Source organism: Homalodisca vitripennis, chromosome X (assembly GCF_021130785.1).
Source record: "Homalodisca vitripennis isolate AUS2020 chromosome X, UT_GWSS_2.1, whole genome shotgun sequence".
Taxonomy (NCBI): Eukaryota; Metazoa; Arthropoda; class Insecta; order Hemiptera; family Cicadellidae; genus Homalodisca; species Homalodisca vitripennis.
The window spans coordinates 151,911,170-151,931,165 of record NC_060215.1 but is presented as its reverse complement, the minus strand read 5'-3'; the positions used below and the strand labels follow the sequence as shown (position 1 = coordinate 151,931,165).

General features: G+C 34.5%; 1 protein-coding gene across 1 annotated transcript in view; it reads left to right on the top strand.

The window, feature by feature from the left end:
- Positions 1-246: 246 nt before the first annotated feature.
- Positions 247-19,996, top strand: part of LOC124370035 (regulator of MON1-CCZ1 complex-like) — a 42,041-nt gene continuing 22,291 nt past the window's right edge. The window contains exons 1-3 of the mRNA XM_046828343.1: positions 247-326; positions 12,950-13,199; positions 18,485-18,663. Coding sequence (XP_046684299.1) covers positions 12,962-13,199; positions 18,485-18,663 — 417 coding nt within the window. The 5' untranslated portion in view covers positions 247-326; positions 12,950-12,961. The remainder of the gene's footprint in view (positions 327-12,949; positions 13,200-18,484; positions 18,664-19,996) is intronic.

Genomic DNA, 19,996 nt, shown 5'->3' with positions numbered 1-19,996 from the left:
ACTAATGCAAATAAATCTGAAAATTAGGGTGTCGAAATCATTTAAATTTATTTATTGTGATTCGAGAGATTTGGTTAATACTACTATTTACAATTAAATTTGACAACCAGATATAGATTAAACCAATGGTGGGGGGGGGGGGGGGTGGGGGGGGGGGGGGGTGGGGGGGGGGGGGGGTGGGGGGGGGGGGGGGTGGGGGGGGGGGGGGGTGGGGGGGGGGGGGGGTGGCCCTTTTAAAAAATGGGGAAAAAGGTTGTGCACACCGAAGAAGTTACCTCGTCAACTTTTCTGATGTGAGATCTAATTCCAAACAGATAATTCTTCGTGTGAGTATAAAATCATTCATTCATAACTAGAACCATACATTAATAAATGGTAAAAAAGTAATTCAATAATACAGGTTTGTTTAATTTTAGTATTTAAACTTTACTGATGTTGGGTTTCCAAGTGATTAATAATTCAGGAATAGCACGTAAGAAGTGTATTTAAAATATCTGATCTTAACACCCTCACTGGAGCATAAGTTCTCGTACCGACCTTTAGGACATCAGGAGTAATATTAATGTGCATCCTCCCAGTCAATGTGTTAATCTGGAAAAAAAGTTAATCAAACACGTTTTTGTAACAAGTTATTCTCCTTCAAAACAGTCCCTTAAGACTTTGAACATTATTCCAGTGCTTCTGTTACTTTTGGAAGCAAATCTTTGAAGGCCTCTTTTGTAATGTACTTCATTTGAGTTGGTCGCATGATGTCTTTCCCTGGTCCTCATATTGGAACACTTATGTCTCATTCCAAACAGCTGTAATAACATCAGGCCTCTCAGACCACACAGCACAAGCCATCTCAGTGCAACAAAGCCAAAAAATCAACCCACCACGTGAAAAGGGAAAAGAAAAGGATATTTAACAAAAAATCTACAGATCGGTTTCAAAACAAGTCTTCAGGGCCAAAACTGGGACTCTGTACTCTTAACAAATGACGCCAATTTAGCCTATAGTAACTTCCAACGAAATCCTGCAAGCAAACACTAAACAGAACTTGCCCCAAAATAACAACAAATAGAAAGCCTTGTACAAAAATACAGTGCTGGGATGCAGAATGTACAAGACTAAAGAATATATATATCCAAGCTCCTGGAAAGAGAACAACTTTACAGGATGCATTGAGGAACAAGGTAGAGGCAGCAGCAAGAAAGAAAGATTACGACCTAAGATTAAAGCTTCTGAAACGAAGAACAAGCAACAGCTCACATAGAACAAGCTGATAACAAGCCCAAAGCACTATGGCAATAATAAACAACGAAAGAAAGGCAAAATCAAACACAACCATTGAATGGAAGCTACAAACAGGCAATGAAACCATACAAGACCCAGCAGACATAGCAAATTGCTTTCAACAACTTTTTTGCCACAATTGCAGACAGAACACTACAAGCCAGTAATATCAGCCTAAACTCCTCACAACAAGACGAACCAGCAACCAGCAGCAAATTTTGAATTTAAATTTCAACCTGTGACGCATTTCTGATATAAAAAAAAGCCATAAACTCACTCAAACCAAAAACTTCTTCAGCATTGACGAGATATCAGCAAAACTAACCAAGATCTGCAAAGAAGAGATAACAATCCCCCCTGACAGATATCACAAATAAATCACTCCAACAAGGAATTTTCCCTGATCTACTGAAAACAGCAAAAGTGTATCCAAAATACAAAAAACGGCGAAAACACCACACAGGTAGTTATAGGCCAATCTCCCTCATCTCAACTTTCTCAAAAATAATAGAAAAAGTAGTTCTGGAAAAACTTCTCCTTCACCTACAGCAAAAACAATTTGCTCACAAGCCAAACAGCATGGATTCCTAAAAGGAAGGTCAACTGCCACTTGCCCTGATACAATTCACAGAAACATATAATTGACGAACTAGAAGAGGAAACAAAGTAACAAGCCTATTCCTAGACTTTAGCAAGGCCCTTTGAACTGTCTCAATCATAACAGACTACTTTCCAAATTAAGAGCTCTAGGTGTGACAGGGACAACGGAAAAAACAATGGTTTCACAGCTACTTACATGACAGGAGGCAGCTTGTCGAGATACAGTACAAAAATAACAACATCAAACAGAAGTATGAAATCAGAAACTCATCAGTGTACATAGAGGAGTTCCGCAAGGCTCTGTCCTGGGCCCCATACTGTACCTTCTATTGACAAATGAACCTCCCAAGCTGGCTACAAGACTCCTGCCATACAGTAATGTACGCCGACGATAACAGCCATCACACTGGCACATAGATCACTTGGAAACACTCACCAGAAACACCCAACACCGCCCTCAAACATTTACCAAACAGTACTGCACAACAAACGAATGGTTCTTAATGAAAAGAAAACAGTCCAGCTAACCTTTACTACCCAGAAACAAAAACAACACTAACATTAACTAAACTACCAGATATAGAGTCAAAAAACAGCACAAAGTACCTTGGGAAAAAACAATAGATTCTTCCTGTCCTGGACAGCGCACATAGACGGCCTCTGCAAAAAGCTCTCATCATGCACTTATGTCATTAGGAGACTAAAACAAATAAGTGGCTTGGAAGCAGCAAAAACGCATACTTTGCCTTATTTTGAATCACATATGAGGTATGGTATTGCAACCTGGGGAGGTACAAGTAATACCAATCTAGAGAGGATTCTGGTACAACAAAAAAGAGCAATCAGATGCCTTGCAAATATCGCCCCCACGAGAAAAGCTGTCGAGAACGCTTTTAAAGAGCTAAAGATCCTCACAGTAGTATCACTTCACATTCAAGAAGTGATTCTACATGCTGTTTAATACAGCACAAACTCAGGCATAGAGACATGCACCAGCACAATACACTCGTCATGCTGCAGACTTCGCACTACCAACTCACCATCTCAGCCTGTTTGGAAGGAAACCCTCATACAAGGGAGCAGCATATTTCAACCGCCTACCAGAACACCATCTTCAACAAAACCAATCAATGACACTCAAGAGAAAGCTAAATCTATGGCTACAAGACAAAAACCCCTACTATACAGAAAAGGAATTTTGTGACAATTAAACATGTTTATTTTTATGAATCTAATGACCACTGACTCGATGTACTGTTCTCAAAGAAATATGTCATTAAAGTATATTGTCTATTGTCTAATTGTCTATTGTCTTTAAGGAACATCTTCCAGTGGGCCGATACAGTTAGTCACAATCATTTTGCAATGCATAATAAAATATTTTACTGTAACCTCAAATAAAGACCAAATTCAATGAAACTGTAAAGTTATGCTCAATACAGGTTCTAGGTATTTTGACAAATATTTTGAAAGAAATCAAAATAATATTTTACTTTTTTTTAATATTAAAAAGTTTTTAATTTATTGAAATAGTTCTGGTTTCCTTCATGACTCAAAGACTATTAGTGCCACATCGATCAAATCTTTAGTAGTTACTCAGGAGATAAACTCGTTTGACAAATTGGCAAATCTATATATTTATGCAAATGAGATGTCCTTACTTACTCATTGACTGACTGATTCATCAACACCGCAGCAAAAACTATTAAAGATTGAGGCATAAAATTTAGTATATAGGTTTATCTTATACCCTACGGAAGGATTTCATTCTCTAACCTCAGGGCTTTGCCCCACTGGCCTCTAAAGTTGCTAAGATTCCCCATTAAAAATGCATTCGTGCAACCTCATGTTTATATTATTAATTGAGAGAGCCTGTTAATTTTAATAAAACTGTTCTATGTAAATATTGTATTATGACAAAACTACCACATTGTTTAATTAATTTAATTCCAATTTTAAATTTGTCTCCATTTTATAGTCTACAAACTATAGAGTAAGCTTGACAACACTTCTTATTTATTCAACTTGTTCTCCAGATAATAAAATTGGAAGTTTTAGTACAAATATACTTTTAAACTTAGTGTACATTAAGTATGCAGTACTTGGTCAGTAGTTTTAATGCTGATATCAAGGACAAAGTTACTGTCTGACTTTGACTACAGATTTTAAGACAGTTATAAAACCCATCTTATTTGTCTTTTGACAGAAGTAGGGTTCTTGGATCTGCCCTATGTTTATATTTTCTTGATTGAGGCACAACAAAGCAAACTCAGTCGGTAATAGTTTATGGGATGCTTTATGACTGAAGTATACTTCTCAGACCTCTGTATGTATATACGTTTTCTTGATTGGTGAAACAAAGCAAACTCAGTCGGTAATAGTTATGGGATGCTTTATGACTGAAGTATACTTCTCAGACCTCTGTATGTATATACGTTTTCTTGATTGGTGAAACAAAGCAAACTCAGTCGGTAATAGTTATGGGATGCTTTATGACTGAAGTTATACTTCTCAGACCTCTGTATGTATATACGTTTTCTTGATTGGTGAAACAAGGCAAACTCAGTCGGTAATAGTTATGGGAATGCTTTATGACTGAAGTATACTTCTCAGACCTCTGTATGTATATACGTTTTCTTGATTGGTGAAACAAAGCAAACTCAGTCGGTACTAGTTATGGGATGCTTTATGACTGAAGTATACTTCTCAGACCTCTGTATGTATATACGTTTTCTTGATTGGTGAAACAAAGCAAACTCAGTCGGTAATAGTTATGGGATGCTTTATGACTGAAGTATACTTCTCAGACCTCTGTATGTATATACGTTTTCTTGATTGGTGAAACAAAGCAAACTCAGTCGGTAATAGTTATGGGATGCTTTATGACTGAAGTATACTTCTCAGACCTCTGTATGTATATACGTTTTCTTGATTGGTGAAACAAAGCAAACTCAGTCGGTAATAGTTATGGGATGCTTTATGACTGAAGTATACTTCTCAGACCTCTGTATGTATATACGTTTTCTTGATTGAGGCAACAAAGCAAACTCAGTCGGTAATAGTTATGGGATGCTTTATGACTGAAGTATACTTCTCAGACCTCTGTATGTATATACGTTTTCTTGATTGGTGAAACAAAGCAAACTCAGTCGGTAATAGTTATGGGATGCTTTATGACTGAAGTATACTTCTCAGACCTCTGTATGTATATACGTTTTTCTTGATTGAGGCAACAAAGCAAACTCAGTCGGTAATAGTTATGGGATGCTTTATGACTGAAGTATACTTCTCAGACCTCTGTATGTATATACGTTTTCTTGATTGGTGAGACAAGGCAAACTCAGTCGGTAATAGTTATGGGATGCTTTATGACTGAAGTATACTTCTCAGACCTCTGTATGTATATACGTTTTCTTGATTGGTGAAACAAAGCAAACTCAGTCGGTAATAGTTATGGATGCTTTATGACTGAAGTATACTTCTCAGACCTCTGTATGTATATACGTTTTCTTGATTGGTGAAACAAGGCAAACTCAGTCGGTAATAGTTATGGGATGCTTTATGACTGAAGTATACTTCTCAGACCTCTGTATGTATATACGTTTTCTTGATTGGTGAAACAAAGCAAACTCAGTCGGTAATAGTTATGGGATGCTTTATGACTGAAGTATACTTCTCAGACCTCTGTATGTATATACGTTTTCTTGATTGGTGAAACAAAGCAAACTCAGTCGGTAATAGTTATGGGATGCTTTATGACTGAAGTATACTTCTCAGACCTCTGTATGTATATACGTTTTCTTGATTGAGGCAACAAAGCAAACTCAGTCGGTAATAGTTATGGGATGCTTTATGACTGAAGTATACTTCTCAGACCTCTGTATGTATATACGTTTTCTTGATTGGTGAAACAAAGCAAACTCAGTCGGTAATAGTTATGGGATGCTTTATGACTGAAGTATACTTCTCAGACCTCTGTATGTATATACGTTTTCTTGATTGGTGAAACAAAGCAAACTCAGTCGGTAATAGTTATGGGATGCTTTATGACTGAAGTATACTTCTCAGACCTCTGTATGTATATACGTTTTCTTGATTGGTGAAACACAAGCAAACTCAGTCGGTAATAGTTATGGGATGCTTTATGACTGAAGTATACTTCTCAGACCTCTGTATGTATATACGTTTTCTTGATTGAGGCAACAAAGCAAACTCAGTCGGTAATAGTTATGGGATGCTTTATGACTGAAGTATACTTCTCAGACCTCTGTATGTATATACGTTTTCTTGATTGGTGAAACAAAGCAAACTCAGTCGGTAATAGTTATGGGATGCTTTATGACTGAAGTATTCTTCTCAGACCTCTGTATGTATATACGTTTTCTTGATTGAGGCAACAAAGCAAACTCAGTCGGTAATAGTTATGGGATGCTTTATGACTGAAGTATACTTCTCAGACCTCTGTATGTATATACGTTTTCTTGATTGGTGAAACAAGGCAAACTCAGTCGGTAATAGTTATGGGATGCTTTATGACTGAAGTATACTTCTCAGACCTCTGTATGTATATACGTTTTCTTGATTGGTGAAACAAAGCAAACTCAGTCGGTAATAGTTATGGGATGCTTTATGACTGAAGTATACTTCTCAGACCTCTGTATGTATATACGTTTTCTTGATTGGTGAAACAAGGCAAACTCAGTCGGTAATAGTTATGGGATGCTTTATGACTGAAGTATACTTCTCAGACCTCTGTATGTATATACGTTTTCTTGATTGGTGAAACAAAGCAAACTCAGTCGGTAATAGTTATGGGATGCTTTATGACTGAAGTATACTTCTCAGACCTCTGTATGTATATACGTTTTCTTGATTGGTGAAACAAAGCAAACTCAGTCGGTAATAGTTATGGGATGCTTTATGACTGAAGTATACTTCTCAGACCTCTGTATGTATATACGTTTTCTTGATTGAGGCAACAAAGCAAACTCAGTCGGTAATAGTTATGGGATGCTTTATGACTGAAGTATACTTCTCAGACCTCTGTATGTATATACGTTTTCTTGATTGGTGAAACAAAGCAAACTCAGTCGGTAATAGTTATGGGATGCTTTATGACTGAAGTATACTTCTCAGACCTCTGTATGTATATACGTTTTCTTGATTGGTGAAACAAAGCAAACTCAGTCGGTAATAGTTATGGGATGCTTTATGACTGAAGTATACTTCTCAGACCTCTGTATGTATATACGTTTTCTTGATTGAGGCAACAAAGCAAACTCAGTCGGTAATAGTTATGGGATGCTTTATGACTGAAGTATACTTCTCAGACCTCTGTATGTATATACGTTTTCTTGATTGAGGCAACAAAGCAAACTCAGTCGGTAATAGTTATGGGATGCTTTATGACTGAAGTATACTTCTCAGACCTCTGTATGTATATACGTTTTCTTGATTGGTGAAAACAAAGCAAACTCAGTCGGTAATAGTTATGGGATGCTTTATGACTGAAGTATACTTCTCAGACCTCTGTATGTATATACGTTTCTTGATTGAGGCAACAAAGCAAACTCAGTCGGTAATAGTTATGGGATGCTTTTATGACTGAAGTATACTTCTCAGACCTCTGTATGTATATACGTTTTCTTGATTGGTGAAACAAGGCAAACTCAGTCGGTAATAGTTATGGGATGCTTTATGACTGAAGTATACTTCTCAGACCTCTGTATGTATATACGTTTTCTTGATTGGTGAAACAAAGCAAACTCAGTCGGTAATAGTTATGGGATGCTTTATGACTGAAGTATACTTCTCAGACCTCTGTATGTATATACGTTTTCTTGATTGGTGAAACAAAGCAAACTCAGTCGGTAATAGTTATGGGATGCTTTATGACTGAAGTATACTTCTCAGACCTCTGTATGTATATACGTTTTCTTGATTGGTGAAACAAAGCAAACTCAGTCGGTAATAGTTATGGGATGCTTTATGACTGAAGTATACTTCTCAGACCTCTGTATGTATATACGTTTTCTTGATTGGTGAAACAAAGCAAACTCAGTCGGTAATAGTTATGGGATGCTTTATGACTGAAGTATACTTCTCAGACCTCTGTATGTATATACGTTTTCTTGATTGGTGAAACAAAGCAAACTCAGTCGGTAATAGTTATGGGATGCTTTATGACTGAAGTATACCTCTCAGACCTCTGTATGTATATACGTTTTCTTGATTGAGGCAACAAAGCAAACTCAGTCGGTAATAGTTATGGGATGCTTTATGACTGAAGTATACTTCTCAGACCTCTGTATGTATATACGTTTTCTTGATTGAGGCAACAAAGCAAACTCAGTCGGTAATAGTTATGGGATGCTTTATGACTGAAGTATACTTCTCAGACCTCTGTATGTATATACGTTTTCTTGATTGGTGAAACAAGGCAAACTCAACTATGGCAATAGAAAAACCTTTGTATGCTCTTTGACCGATGCAATTTTTTCAGACCGGTTCCGATACGTATTTTTGATCAGGGTAACAAAAATATCAACTCAATCCACTATGTCGGAAATATAATTCACATGAATCAGAATTACACATGCACATCGCCTAAAGTAAAAACTATTTGTGATTTTGCGTAATATCTGAAGCTTTTAATCATGAAAACGAGCTATGTGAAGCTGGCGGCACCCATTAACGAAAATACGCCAAAAAACTAGTGGAATCGTTTGTTTGGCGTTTGTTTAGGTTTGTTTAGCTGTTTTCAGCGTTTGTTTGGCATTAATGTGCGAAATATCCAAAAATCAGTGGGTGCCGCTAGCTTCACACCAGCGGCACCCATTAACGAAAATACGCCAAAAAACTAATGGAATCGTTTGTTTGATGTTTGTTTAGGTTTGTTTAGCTATTTTCAGCGTTTGTTTGGCATTAGTGTGCGAAATATGCAAAAAACAGTGGGTGCCGCTAGCTTCACTCCAGCGGCACCCATTAACGAAAATACACCAAAAACTAATGGAATCGTTTGTTTGACGTTTGTTTTAGGTTTGTTTAGGTATTTTCAGCGTTTGTTTGGCATTAGTGTGCGAAATATGCAAAAAACAGTGGGTGCCGCTAGCTTCACTCCAGCGGCACCCATTAACGAAAATACGCCAAAAAACTAATGGAATCGTTTGTTTGACGTTTGTTTAGGTATTTTCAGCGTTTGTTTGGCATTAGTGTGCGAAATATGCAAAATGCAGTGGGTGCCGCTAGCTTCACACCAGCGGCACCCATTAACGAAAATACGCCAAAAACTAATGGAATCGTTTGTTTAGCACCAGCGGCGCCACTAACGAAAGTTGTTTTATAATGTAAATCTAGTTTAAATCTTAGATACAGTGTTAATATAATTGTATATTCATATACAAATATATATAATATATAAATATATATAGTCAATGAAAAAATTAAAATGCAAAGTTTTTTCAGTCGTAAATATCAGAATGATATTCATCAGAATGTAAAGTGCATGACAGGGTTACCCGGAAGGACTAAGTATTTTGACAACACATGAAAGGGCGACAGATTACACGCTTGTTTCCAAGAAAGGGTAATGGGTCAATGCAACATCCCTACCACCCTTAATATTAATGAAAGGGTTAAGCAACATTAAATATTAGTTAAAGAACTGATTAATTATACCGACTTGAATATCGATATTTAAAATTAAAATGTATTTATATATTAAAATAACCAGAGTAATCATAAAAACAATTTTTTTAATATATTCAGCATTTTTACAACTCGCATAATTTTACCCAGTTGTGTAATATAACCATCACAAATTCAAGCTTAAGCCAAGTATCATATAGTTCGCAAGTTTTAGTGATATTAGTGATATAATATGAAAACTTTATCGATACTTAATTTAAAGGCACTTGGACATTTCCTAGCACACGGAAATAGAGAACGCGTGACGTTGACCTTATTTCAATTGTAGGTTGTCAGCCCAGTTCATTAAGGGAATTACTGTATCTTATTTAATGACTAAAGATTAATTTTTGTTTATGCTGAATCTGTGAAACAATTCAGAGCCGTCCCCTGCCGTTGCCGAACCGCAAATTGGGTCAAAACACGAGTTTTTCCTACAAAAATCTTTAAAATTAGTTTGCATTAAGAGTAATCCACACTACGGATAAAATATAAAATACATTTTGTACACTTCGTCCTATAAAACATAAACATTTAAAAAGAAGTTTAAATATTTTAACACATAACATATTTTGTATTAACTCTATTTTCTGGACATTACAGAGAGTTGTTTGACTTTTCAATTATTTAAAAGACTGTCTGTTGATTGGATGCGGTTTGTCTGCAGACTGTTTCCAAACATCACCGGATACAAAAAGATACAGTCTGCATACAGTGTACCCGCATACAAATCTGCCAGTGTGGACTATGCTTAAGACATGAAAACGTGTCTTACAGTTACCGTACCCATATACTCGTAAATTGAATAACAAACTTTCTACCATTTGGTAGTGATCTTCTGTGCCGAGCGGTTTGAATGTGTTTGGTCACTGGTCGCTATTTTCTCTGTTTTCAAAACCCTTCAAACAAGGAATGGCGTTTTTTTTTACATTTCCGGTCCCTTGCATGTGTCATCACAAAGAACTTTTATGATGGGCAATATAGGCTTATATAAGATAGACCTTGGGAATATTAGGTCTGTGCGAACGTGATCCGAACAATTTTAAATATATTTGTAACTGTATGTTTTGCCATTTTTGTCTATAAATGTAATATATTAATATCTATATTTTATTAAGGTAACAATCTTTTATGACTTATTTCTTTAGTTTTAATTCTTTATATTGAAAGCGTATACATTAGTATAGATTATGTTTGTTTGTTTTCTTTTATGTTTATTTTTTTAAGATTATAAACATTAGACCCCTGCATATTTACAAATTTATTTTGAAAAACATTCATTATTTTAATGTTAATGCCAAATGTTTAACAATATTTTATAAATTTATAGCTTACTTTTTATATTTTAAGAAACAGTTTTTACGTTATATATCGATAAGGTAAAAAATGTTATCTTTTTTACTATATTAGATTTGTTTCTTAAAATTGGTAGCAGGTATCATAATAATGCAGTAAATTTTCAAAAAAATATTTAAAATTAAACAATAAAGCGGTAATTTTGAACACTTTTCATCATTATTGTCCTTTTTACTAAAATTGGATATTAAAACAAGTATGATTGATAACATAATATAGTGGGATCATATTCCTACAATTATATGTTTAAACTGTATATCATCAAATTCCATTGATGTATGGATTCATTTGTATAATTTATTATACGTAGTACAGTACGATACGATTCATTAATTTGTCCCTTAGTTGTATTCTTTATAATGAAAATCATACTGTGTTTAGTAATATTATGAAATATTCATTAAAATTTTGTGTAGGATGCAAAAACTCATGGTACTTTATATTATATTATATTGTATTATATTATATTATGTTATTATATTATATATATATATATATATTATATATATATATATATATATATATATATATATATAAATATATATATATATATATTATATATATATATATATATATATTTCAAATCTTACAGTGTATAGTAATGTTAATAATATTCAATAAAATTATGTTGGATTAAAAAAACCTTAAATTAATTATTCCTTATATCTAAGGTAATGGCGTTAAAGTTATTGTTGTCAACCAACACTATACACAAACGAAATGCGAGGCTAAACAAAAGGTGACGATTAGTTTTTTAACAGATTTTTAGAATAGGTACTGCAAGTAATGTTGTAGACCACTTTGTTTTTTGCATATTTCGCACATTAATGCCAAACAAACGCTGAAAATAGCTAAACAAACCTAAACAAACGTCAAACAAACGATTCCACTAGTTTTTGGCGTATTTTCTTTAATGGGTGCCGCTGGTGTGAAGCTAGCGGCACCCACTTTTTTTTGCATATTTCGCACATTAATGCCAAACAAACGTTAAAAATTGCTAAACAAACCTAAACAAACGCTAAACAAACGATTCCACTAGTTTTGGGTGTATTTTGGTTAATGGGTGCCGCCAGCTTCACACAGCTATGAAAACGGTATATGTTTTCCAATATTTTTTAGTCATGAATTTGGGGCGAGGGCATTACAATATTATGTACCAAAAATATGCCTACTTCTGTTACAAATCTACATAGATCTCTAGCATTTATTACATAATAAGTACATAGACTGAAAAACTAAGTATTTCGACTTTAGGGTTCCTCTACAGTGGCCTAAAATAGTTAAGTTGTTACTAAAATCATTGTAGCTATTAAATAAATAATTGTGGAATATTGGAGAGAAATTTGTGTTGTTTCACAGGTACTTATAAAAACTGTTCCACTCTCTGATTACACGGCCTCAAAACACTGCTCTTTAAACTTAAATCTAAAATATATCAGGAGATTGAATATTTCTCAGCGATTATCACTGATCTAAGGAATGTTTAGTATGCCATTTAAAAGGAATATGCCCACAATGTCACTGGTTTTCAGTAGGAAATTATGTGCGAAGCCGCGGGTTACTGCTAGTCTCAATGTAATAAACATTTAAGAGAAATATAACAAGAAACATTGATTGGAAAATACCTGTATCTAACAGCGTTGTCAATGGTATAGTAATGAGAAATTCATACCATTTTGATAGGAGAATTAATGAACGAAATGGATTTCAAAGCAGTTTAACTCGATATTTAATATATGTCTCTGTCATATTGTCTATAATGTGTGGGGTTAAATATTTAATGATTATGGGGCTGAGGTATCTACAGGATAGTACGTAGCACACTTATTTCACTAGTACAGAGAACCCTTTTTAACTATTTTAAATTAAGAAGAGATTTGAGGATAAGCCTGACTTAAATCACATATTGTGTGATGATTACTAAAATTGGGTATCCTCGGTACTTTCAAATCATTAAGTACAAATTCAACTACATTTAAAGTGATTCACAAACTTAATTTTAGCCAAACTGATGATCAATGCGGGATTCCAGGTTCTAAGAGAAATGACACAGAACACGGATGAGAAGCTGGAGGAATTAGCCACTGTGTTCGACAGAATCAACACCGTATACAGGAGTCACCTGGTGAAGAGTGTGGTCTGGCAGTTGGGCAGCCCGGTGGTGGCCCTACAGACTCCCAACGACAACCAGGAAGTCACCAGAGTCGTAGTGGACCAGTCCGACATGTACACCGATGTGCTTTCCAAGCTGGCGGACCACACGGACAAGAACAGTATCCCGAGTAAGGCAAACACTTTACATTTAAAATATGGAAGCCTGAAAACTTATTAAGTAACAAGAGTCATTCAACTTATGGAACAGCATAACCTTAAAAAATGTATAAAAAGAAGAAAATGTTATAATACTCTTGGCAATTATTCTGTTAATAAAGTAATGCTGAATTCCACATAAGTATGTTTGCAAACTTTAATGTACAAAATTATTTTTGTCGCTTCTTTATGTACCGAGATTATCAGAGAGAATTAGAAGAACAGGTAGAAAGTATGATAATAACATTAAAGATGTGTTTAACTTTGCGACTGATAATAGGAAACTCCCAGAATGATACACTGGTTTTTGTCTTTGTGTAGCATATTTTTCAGACATTTAAAATATATGTGCTAAATGCTAAGTAAGAAGTGTTATACATCAATCTTTTTGTTACAAACCAGATAAATATGTTAAATAATAAAACTATGCACTTACTAGAGTATTGTTTTGTCAATTGTACAAAAATTGAAAAATGTTTATTTTAAATTTTTTGTTTTTAAGTTTCACTCCATGTAACTTTCACGAGACAAGATATTAAGATACCGTAAATGTACAAAATATACACAGTTTTGTTGTGAACAAAAAGATTATAACATATATACACTTATTTACAACACAAAAAAGTTTTTTGATAAAAATGTAAAGTATGTACAACTATTTTGGGCACTCAGAATCAGAATCAGTCTTTATTGTTACGTCAACGTTTATACATAGCATTGCTATAGAAACAGGTAACATTGTCATAAGTTAATACATACACATATACATTCATATACATGCACATCACCATTCACATATACATATAAACATAACCATATATATAAGAGGTCAAGACAGCGTAACAAATTTAATGTAATCTATGTTAAAACACAATTTTAAAATTCAGGATCCATCAAATACTCATCAACACTATAATAGTTTTTTTTCCAACAAAAAATCTGTTAGTTTGCTTTTAAATGTTTTTGAATTGATTAAATGTTTATATTTTTGAGGTAACTTATTGTATAGTTTTTTTGCCGTGTATATTGGAGTTTTTTCTACCAGACGCAGTCGATGTATGGGATATTGAAAATTAGCTTTAAATCTTGTATTGTAATTATGATCAAAGTTATCACTTGATAAGCTTTCAAAATTTGATTGTACTGTTAGTAGGGTTTTCAGAATGTATAAATTTGGAAGTGATAAGATTTTTAATTCTTTAAACAGAGGTTTGCTAGAAGTTCTAAATGATGAAAAGGTCATTAATTTCATAATTTTTTTTTGGATCTTAAAAACTTTATCAAAGTCAGAAGATGATCCCCAAAATTCAATACCATATTGAATTATTGAAAAAAAGAAAGAGTAGTAAATTATTATTCTAGTTTCCAAATTAATTGAATTTCGTAATACTAGCATTTGATAACATGCCGAGTTTAATCTTCTAATAATATTTTCAATACATTTTTTCCAAGAAAAGTTTATATCCAGATCTATACCTAAAAATTTTTCACTATCACATAATTTTATTTGTTGGCCGTGGAAAATCACATCCTTATTATAGCCCTCCTTTAATTGTGCTGTTCGAAAATTTAATAGTTGAGTTTTCTCTTGATTTAATTTCAATCCGTTAACCTTAAACCAGTATGCCAATTCATAAAAAGCTTGATTTAATTTATTTTCCAATTGAAAGTGAGAGTTTGCTTTAACAACTGCGGTTGTGTCATCTGCATATAATATAATTTTTGGTGAAACATTTTTAGGTAAATCATTAACGTACAGAAGAAAAAGTAGAGGTCCCAAAATAGACCCTTGAGGAACGCCAACTTTAATTTCCTCCCAACGAGATCTAGATTTTACACTATTTTTAAAAATTACAGTTCTTTGAAATCGATGAACTAAATAAGATTCAATCCACAGGATTGATCTATTTGAAAAACTGTACAGTTTAAGCTTTTTTAAAAGGATATTATGGTTCACACAATCAAAAGCCTTGGACAAATCACAAAACACACCCATGGTTCTCTGTGACCCATCCAAAGCCCAAGACACCTCATTTACAAGTTTATTAATGGCCCCTAATGTACTGTGACCCCTCCTAAATCCGAATTGATCACAAGTCAAAATTGAATTAGATTATAAAAAATTTGTAATTTGGTTTAGTGCTAATTTTTCAAATACTTTAGAAAATGATGGCAGTATTGAAATTGGACGGTAATTATCTGGATTTTGTTTTTGGCCTTTTTTATAGAGTGGTTTTAATTCAGCCCGTTTTAAATTTTTTGGAAAACTACAATTTTTGAATGATTGATTAATTAAAACTGATAAAGGAACAGCTATACTATACATTACATGTTTCATTACGTCCAGAGGTATTTCATCCCACCCAGATGATTTTTTATTTTTTAATGATTTTATCACTTTAACAACATCATCTGATGACACATTACCGAAATTAAACTTAAAAAATTGACATTCAAGATCAGTTTGTGCTAAATTTAGGGCCTCTTGTTCACAAGGTCAAGCCTTAATTTCTTTGGCCAATTCTGCAAATTTTTTGTTGAAGAATTGTGCAATTTCCTTTCCATCTTTAACAACCCTACCACTGTCCAACACAACATCAGGAAAATTGTGAACACATTTTTTGCATCCAAGCTGAGATTTAACTACATGCCAAGCAGCTTTATTTTTATTTTCAGAATCTTTTATGAAATTAGAATTATACATTTGCTTTGATTTATTACAGACATTTTTGAAATTTCTTTTATAATTTTTTACATAATTTATGAAATTTGGATTGTTTGACTGTTTGGCTAGTTTACTAAGCTCCCTCTTTTTAATGCTTGAAATTTGAATTCCTTTTGTTATCCATTTTTTATTTTTGGATTGTTTGGTTTTGTTAGCAGAGAATTTTAATGGAAATGATTCTTCAAATATATTTTGAAAGCAATTAAAGAAATTAGAACAGTTGTCAGCAAAAGTAAAATTGTTTGAAACATTCCACTTAGTGTCTTTTAATCTACTGCTAAATCTATAAAGAGCTTTTTTAGAAAAAATCCGTCTTTTTACTCTTAAGTTTAGTATTGTCATTATCAGAAATAAGATCTTTAGAAATATCTAAAAAGATTGCCCTGTGATCCGACAAACCCAATTCCAAATTCATTGTCTGAGATTCAAAGGATGACTTAAATTTAAAAGTTAAAATATTATCAATGCATGAATTTGTATTAAAAGTAATCCTAGTTGGTGATGCAAAATGTGTTTTAAAACCGTATGATTCAATCAGAGAAAGGAATTCAAATTTCTGCTGTGGTTTATTTGTTGTTTCCATTATATCTACATTAAAGTCTGATGCAATATAAACATTGTTTACATGGTTTTCTTTACCTAAAAGTTTTAACAAAGCCTCAAGCTTATTTAAAAATAATTTGAAATTTGAATCTTCTGGCACTCTATAAATAGAAATGATAATTATAGGCCTTTTTAAATTAATTATTTCTATGCATGAAGCTTCAAAAACTGAATCCAAATTATAAATGCACAGATCTTCTCTGGTTTTAAATTCAAAATTATTTTTTAAAAGAATACATGAGCCTCCATGATAATCTCTATCTCTACAATAAAAATGTGCCAGATTATAATTAGAAAAACTATTTAAAATGGTAACACTATCCCTACTCAACCAATGTTCATTTAAACAAATAATTTGAATATTTGAATTTTGTAGAATTATTTCTAAATCAATTTTTTTATCAAGTACTCCTCCTTGGATATTTAAATGTAATAGCCAATTATATTTCTGATCAATTTTGGCTTCCCTTACAAATAGGCCAAACAATTTTAAAAATTTAAATTTTGATTTACCTTATTTGCATGATAGCAGTGAAATTTGTTACAAACTAAACAGAAGTTATCTAAATCTAAGTGTTCTTTATATTTTTGTTTGGAGGTTCGTTTTTTAAGTCTATCGCACCATCCTCTTTCTCATCTACTGGAGTCTGGGTCGAAGTAGGGGGACTGTCCACAGGAACTGATACGTCTTGACACTCTATATCCTGTCCACCAGCAGATGAAAGGTTACAGATGCCATCTTCAATCGACTCTTTCAGCTTCAACATAAACTCCTGATGTGAAAATCCATGCCTTAATTCTCTTTGTGATACCTGGTCACAGCACACAATACTTACTGAAGCACCAGTTTCTTGATGGAATGCCACTATGTTCTTGGTGAATTGTTCAGGCGGAATCATATCTCTCACACAGCCCATTGGGGAGCAGATCAATTTTTTAAGCCCTTTGGCCTTGAAGTCCTGAGTCAGTTGGGCGAAAGCATCATTGTAGTCCTGAATTATGGGTTTTGCATTATACGTCGCTTTGGTAATTAGGCTGTATATGCAGGCTCCTCCATGGCTTGCCTTTTGAAACGTAAGTTTGTCTGATTTGAGGTCTGAAAGCAGTGGCCTACCAATTTTCTTCCTGAATACAACAGCTACACCAGCTGTCATATTTCTATCATGGCCAAGGTCACCAGATATAGAATGGGCGAAACCCACAGATGAGTCATACAAAAAATTATCAATTATAAGGCCCATGTCCTGTTCAATTACATGGATTCCCTGCTCCTCAATCACAGGAGACAAACCCGAAGTCTGATTGGTAGGTTTTTCTATATTTTTTGAAAGCATTTTCACAATCATCTCTGCAATTTTCACTTTTCCTTTCGTATTATAGTGCATACCATGAGTAGTGTAATAATGCCGTGGCAAGATATGAAGTGGTAGAATTTGGAACTTATCAGTCTTAGCCTCTTTTTCAAGTTTTGAATTTATAACTGAAATCTTCAGATCAAATTTGGGTTTATCATGCCTCATTGGCAATGTCGCAAGAATTAAATTTGTGTGAGAGGAGTTCCGAATCAGGCCATGTACATCTTCCATCAATCGATTCACACTTGTACTTTCTACATTGTTAGTACCTGCCATCACCAAAAGATAATCATTCTTCGTCAAGTCTGTAGTTAGCTGTAGTTAGCTGTTAGCTGTTGGACCTCCTCAATGACTTTGTTAAAATTTGCACCTGATCTAACAAACGAACAGACATTTACAGTAGCTCGTTGATGAATTAAATCAAATCACCACTAGGCACTACGTGTTTCCATATTGATGTTTGATGAATTCTTTGGGAAATTGTGAAAAATGTTGTATTTGGTGAAAACCTATTGATAAAAAACAAAAAAAATAGATCTTGCTTTTATTAAAGTAGATGAATAATCTGTTGAAGGGAAACGAAAGTTTGCAATCTGGGTTCTACTGGAGTACGTGCGTTCCCTGACTGATCACCAGATCCCTGCCCAACATTACCTCCACGAACTAGTCATCAACTCACTGGTCCTCCACAAGGCTTACTACCAACTGCATCAGTTGCTGCAATACTTTGTTGTTTCTGATTCCAAACCTCTAGTAAGTATTTGAACAAAGTTATAAATCAGATAAAACACAAGATGTGTTTGAAATTAACTTTATGAAATTATCTTTTGGAATGATTCCTAAGAGATCAATCTTGAAATTCTGTTGAATACAATTATTTTTCTTGACAGTACCATTCAGACCAGGCTTAGGAGAAATGTTGTTCTCAGGTCTACGCTTGCAAAGGTCTTAGGTTTAGACAGTTAGGGAGATGCACCATCTCCAACAACGATCCTATGCAATGAACTGAAGCTGTCCACTATCGTTATCCACTTACGCCAATACCTTAAACATTTGTAGGTAGTGATATGTCCCTCCTGGACACCCATTGGGTTAGTTCTAAAAGGATCTTTGTATTTGCTTCCGGAGTGGTAGGATTTGTAAAATTGGTGGAAGGGGTCACCTCCTGTCGAGATCTCATGGAATCCCCATTGGGAGGGAGGCTGTGTAACTCCGTCATTTGGAAGAAGGGAACGCTAGCTCTGTTCCAGGCCTACTCCAGTCACAGAAAGTAGGAGAAGGTACTACCTCAAGTTTAGGCTAGTCTAAGACTAACAGCCTTGAACACTAAGGGAGCTCCACCCATTCCAACTTGGAATCTCCTTCCAGTCCTCTGCAGTGGATTAGGGCTATTGATCCTTTTACCCGAATATCTCCACATTTGTGGTTAATGGTGATGGGGTTGCCCAGATGTAAGGTTTTGCTGTACCCAATGTAGATTCAACTGGAAGGTACGAGGTGTGTTCAGAAAGTAAGTATCGTTTAAAAAAAAAAAACAAGTAAAACAATTTTTTTCAACACAATTTTATTTCTACATGAAAGCCCAAACTTTAAACTATTTGTTGACATAGTTTCCATCGATGTTCAAACACTTGTCATAGCGGGTGATGAATTTGTCTATACCCTCTTCGTCGAAGGTTCCTGCCAATGAATGTAGCCACAACTTCATGGCAGTTTTCACTTCATCGTCGGTTTCAAAAAGTTGGCCTTGCGCCTAGTGTGCACTTCATATGCAGGAACAAGTGGTAGTCAGACGGTGCCAAGTCCGGGCTGTAGGGCGGGTGGTCGAACTGCTCCCAACGGAGTTGTCGAACCAATGTTTGAGTGTCAACAGTATGGGACCGAGCATTGTCATGGAGCAACACAATTCCGTTACTGAGCATTCCTCTCTGTTTGTTTTGAATAGCCTACCTTAGTTTTCTTAAGGTTTTGCAATACCTTGATACCTTGCCGCATTAATGATTTCACCTTTTGGGAGAAAATCAATCAGCAATACACCTATCCGATCCCAAAAGACAGTGCACTTGATGTTTTGTGTAGAAATTGT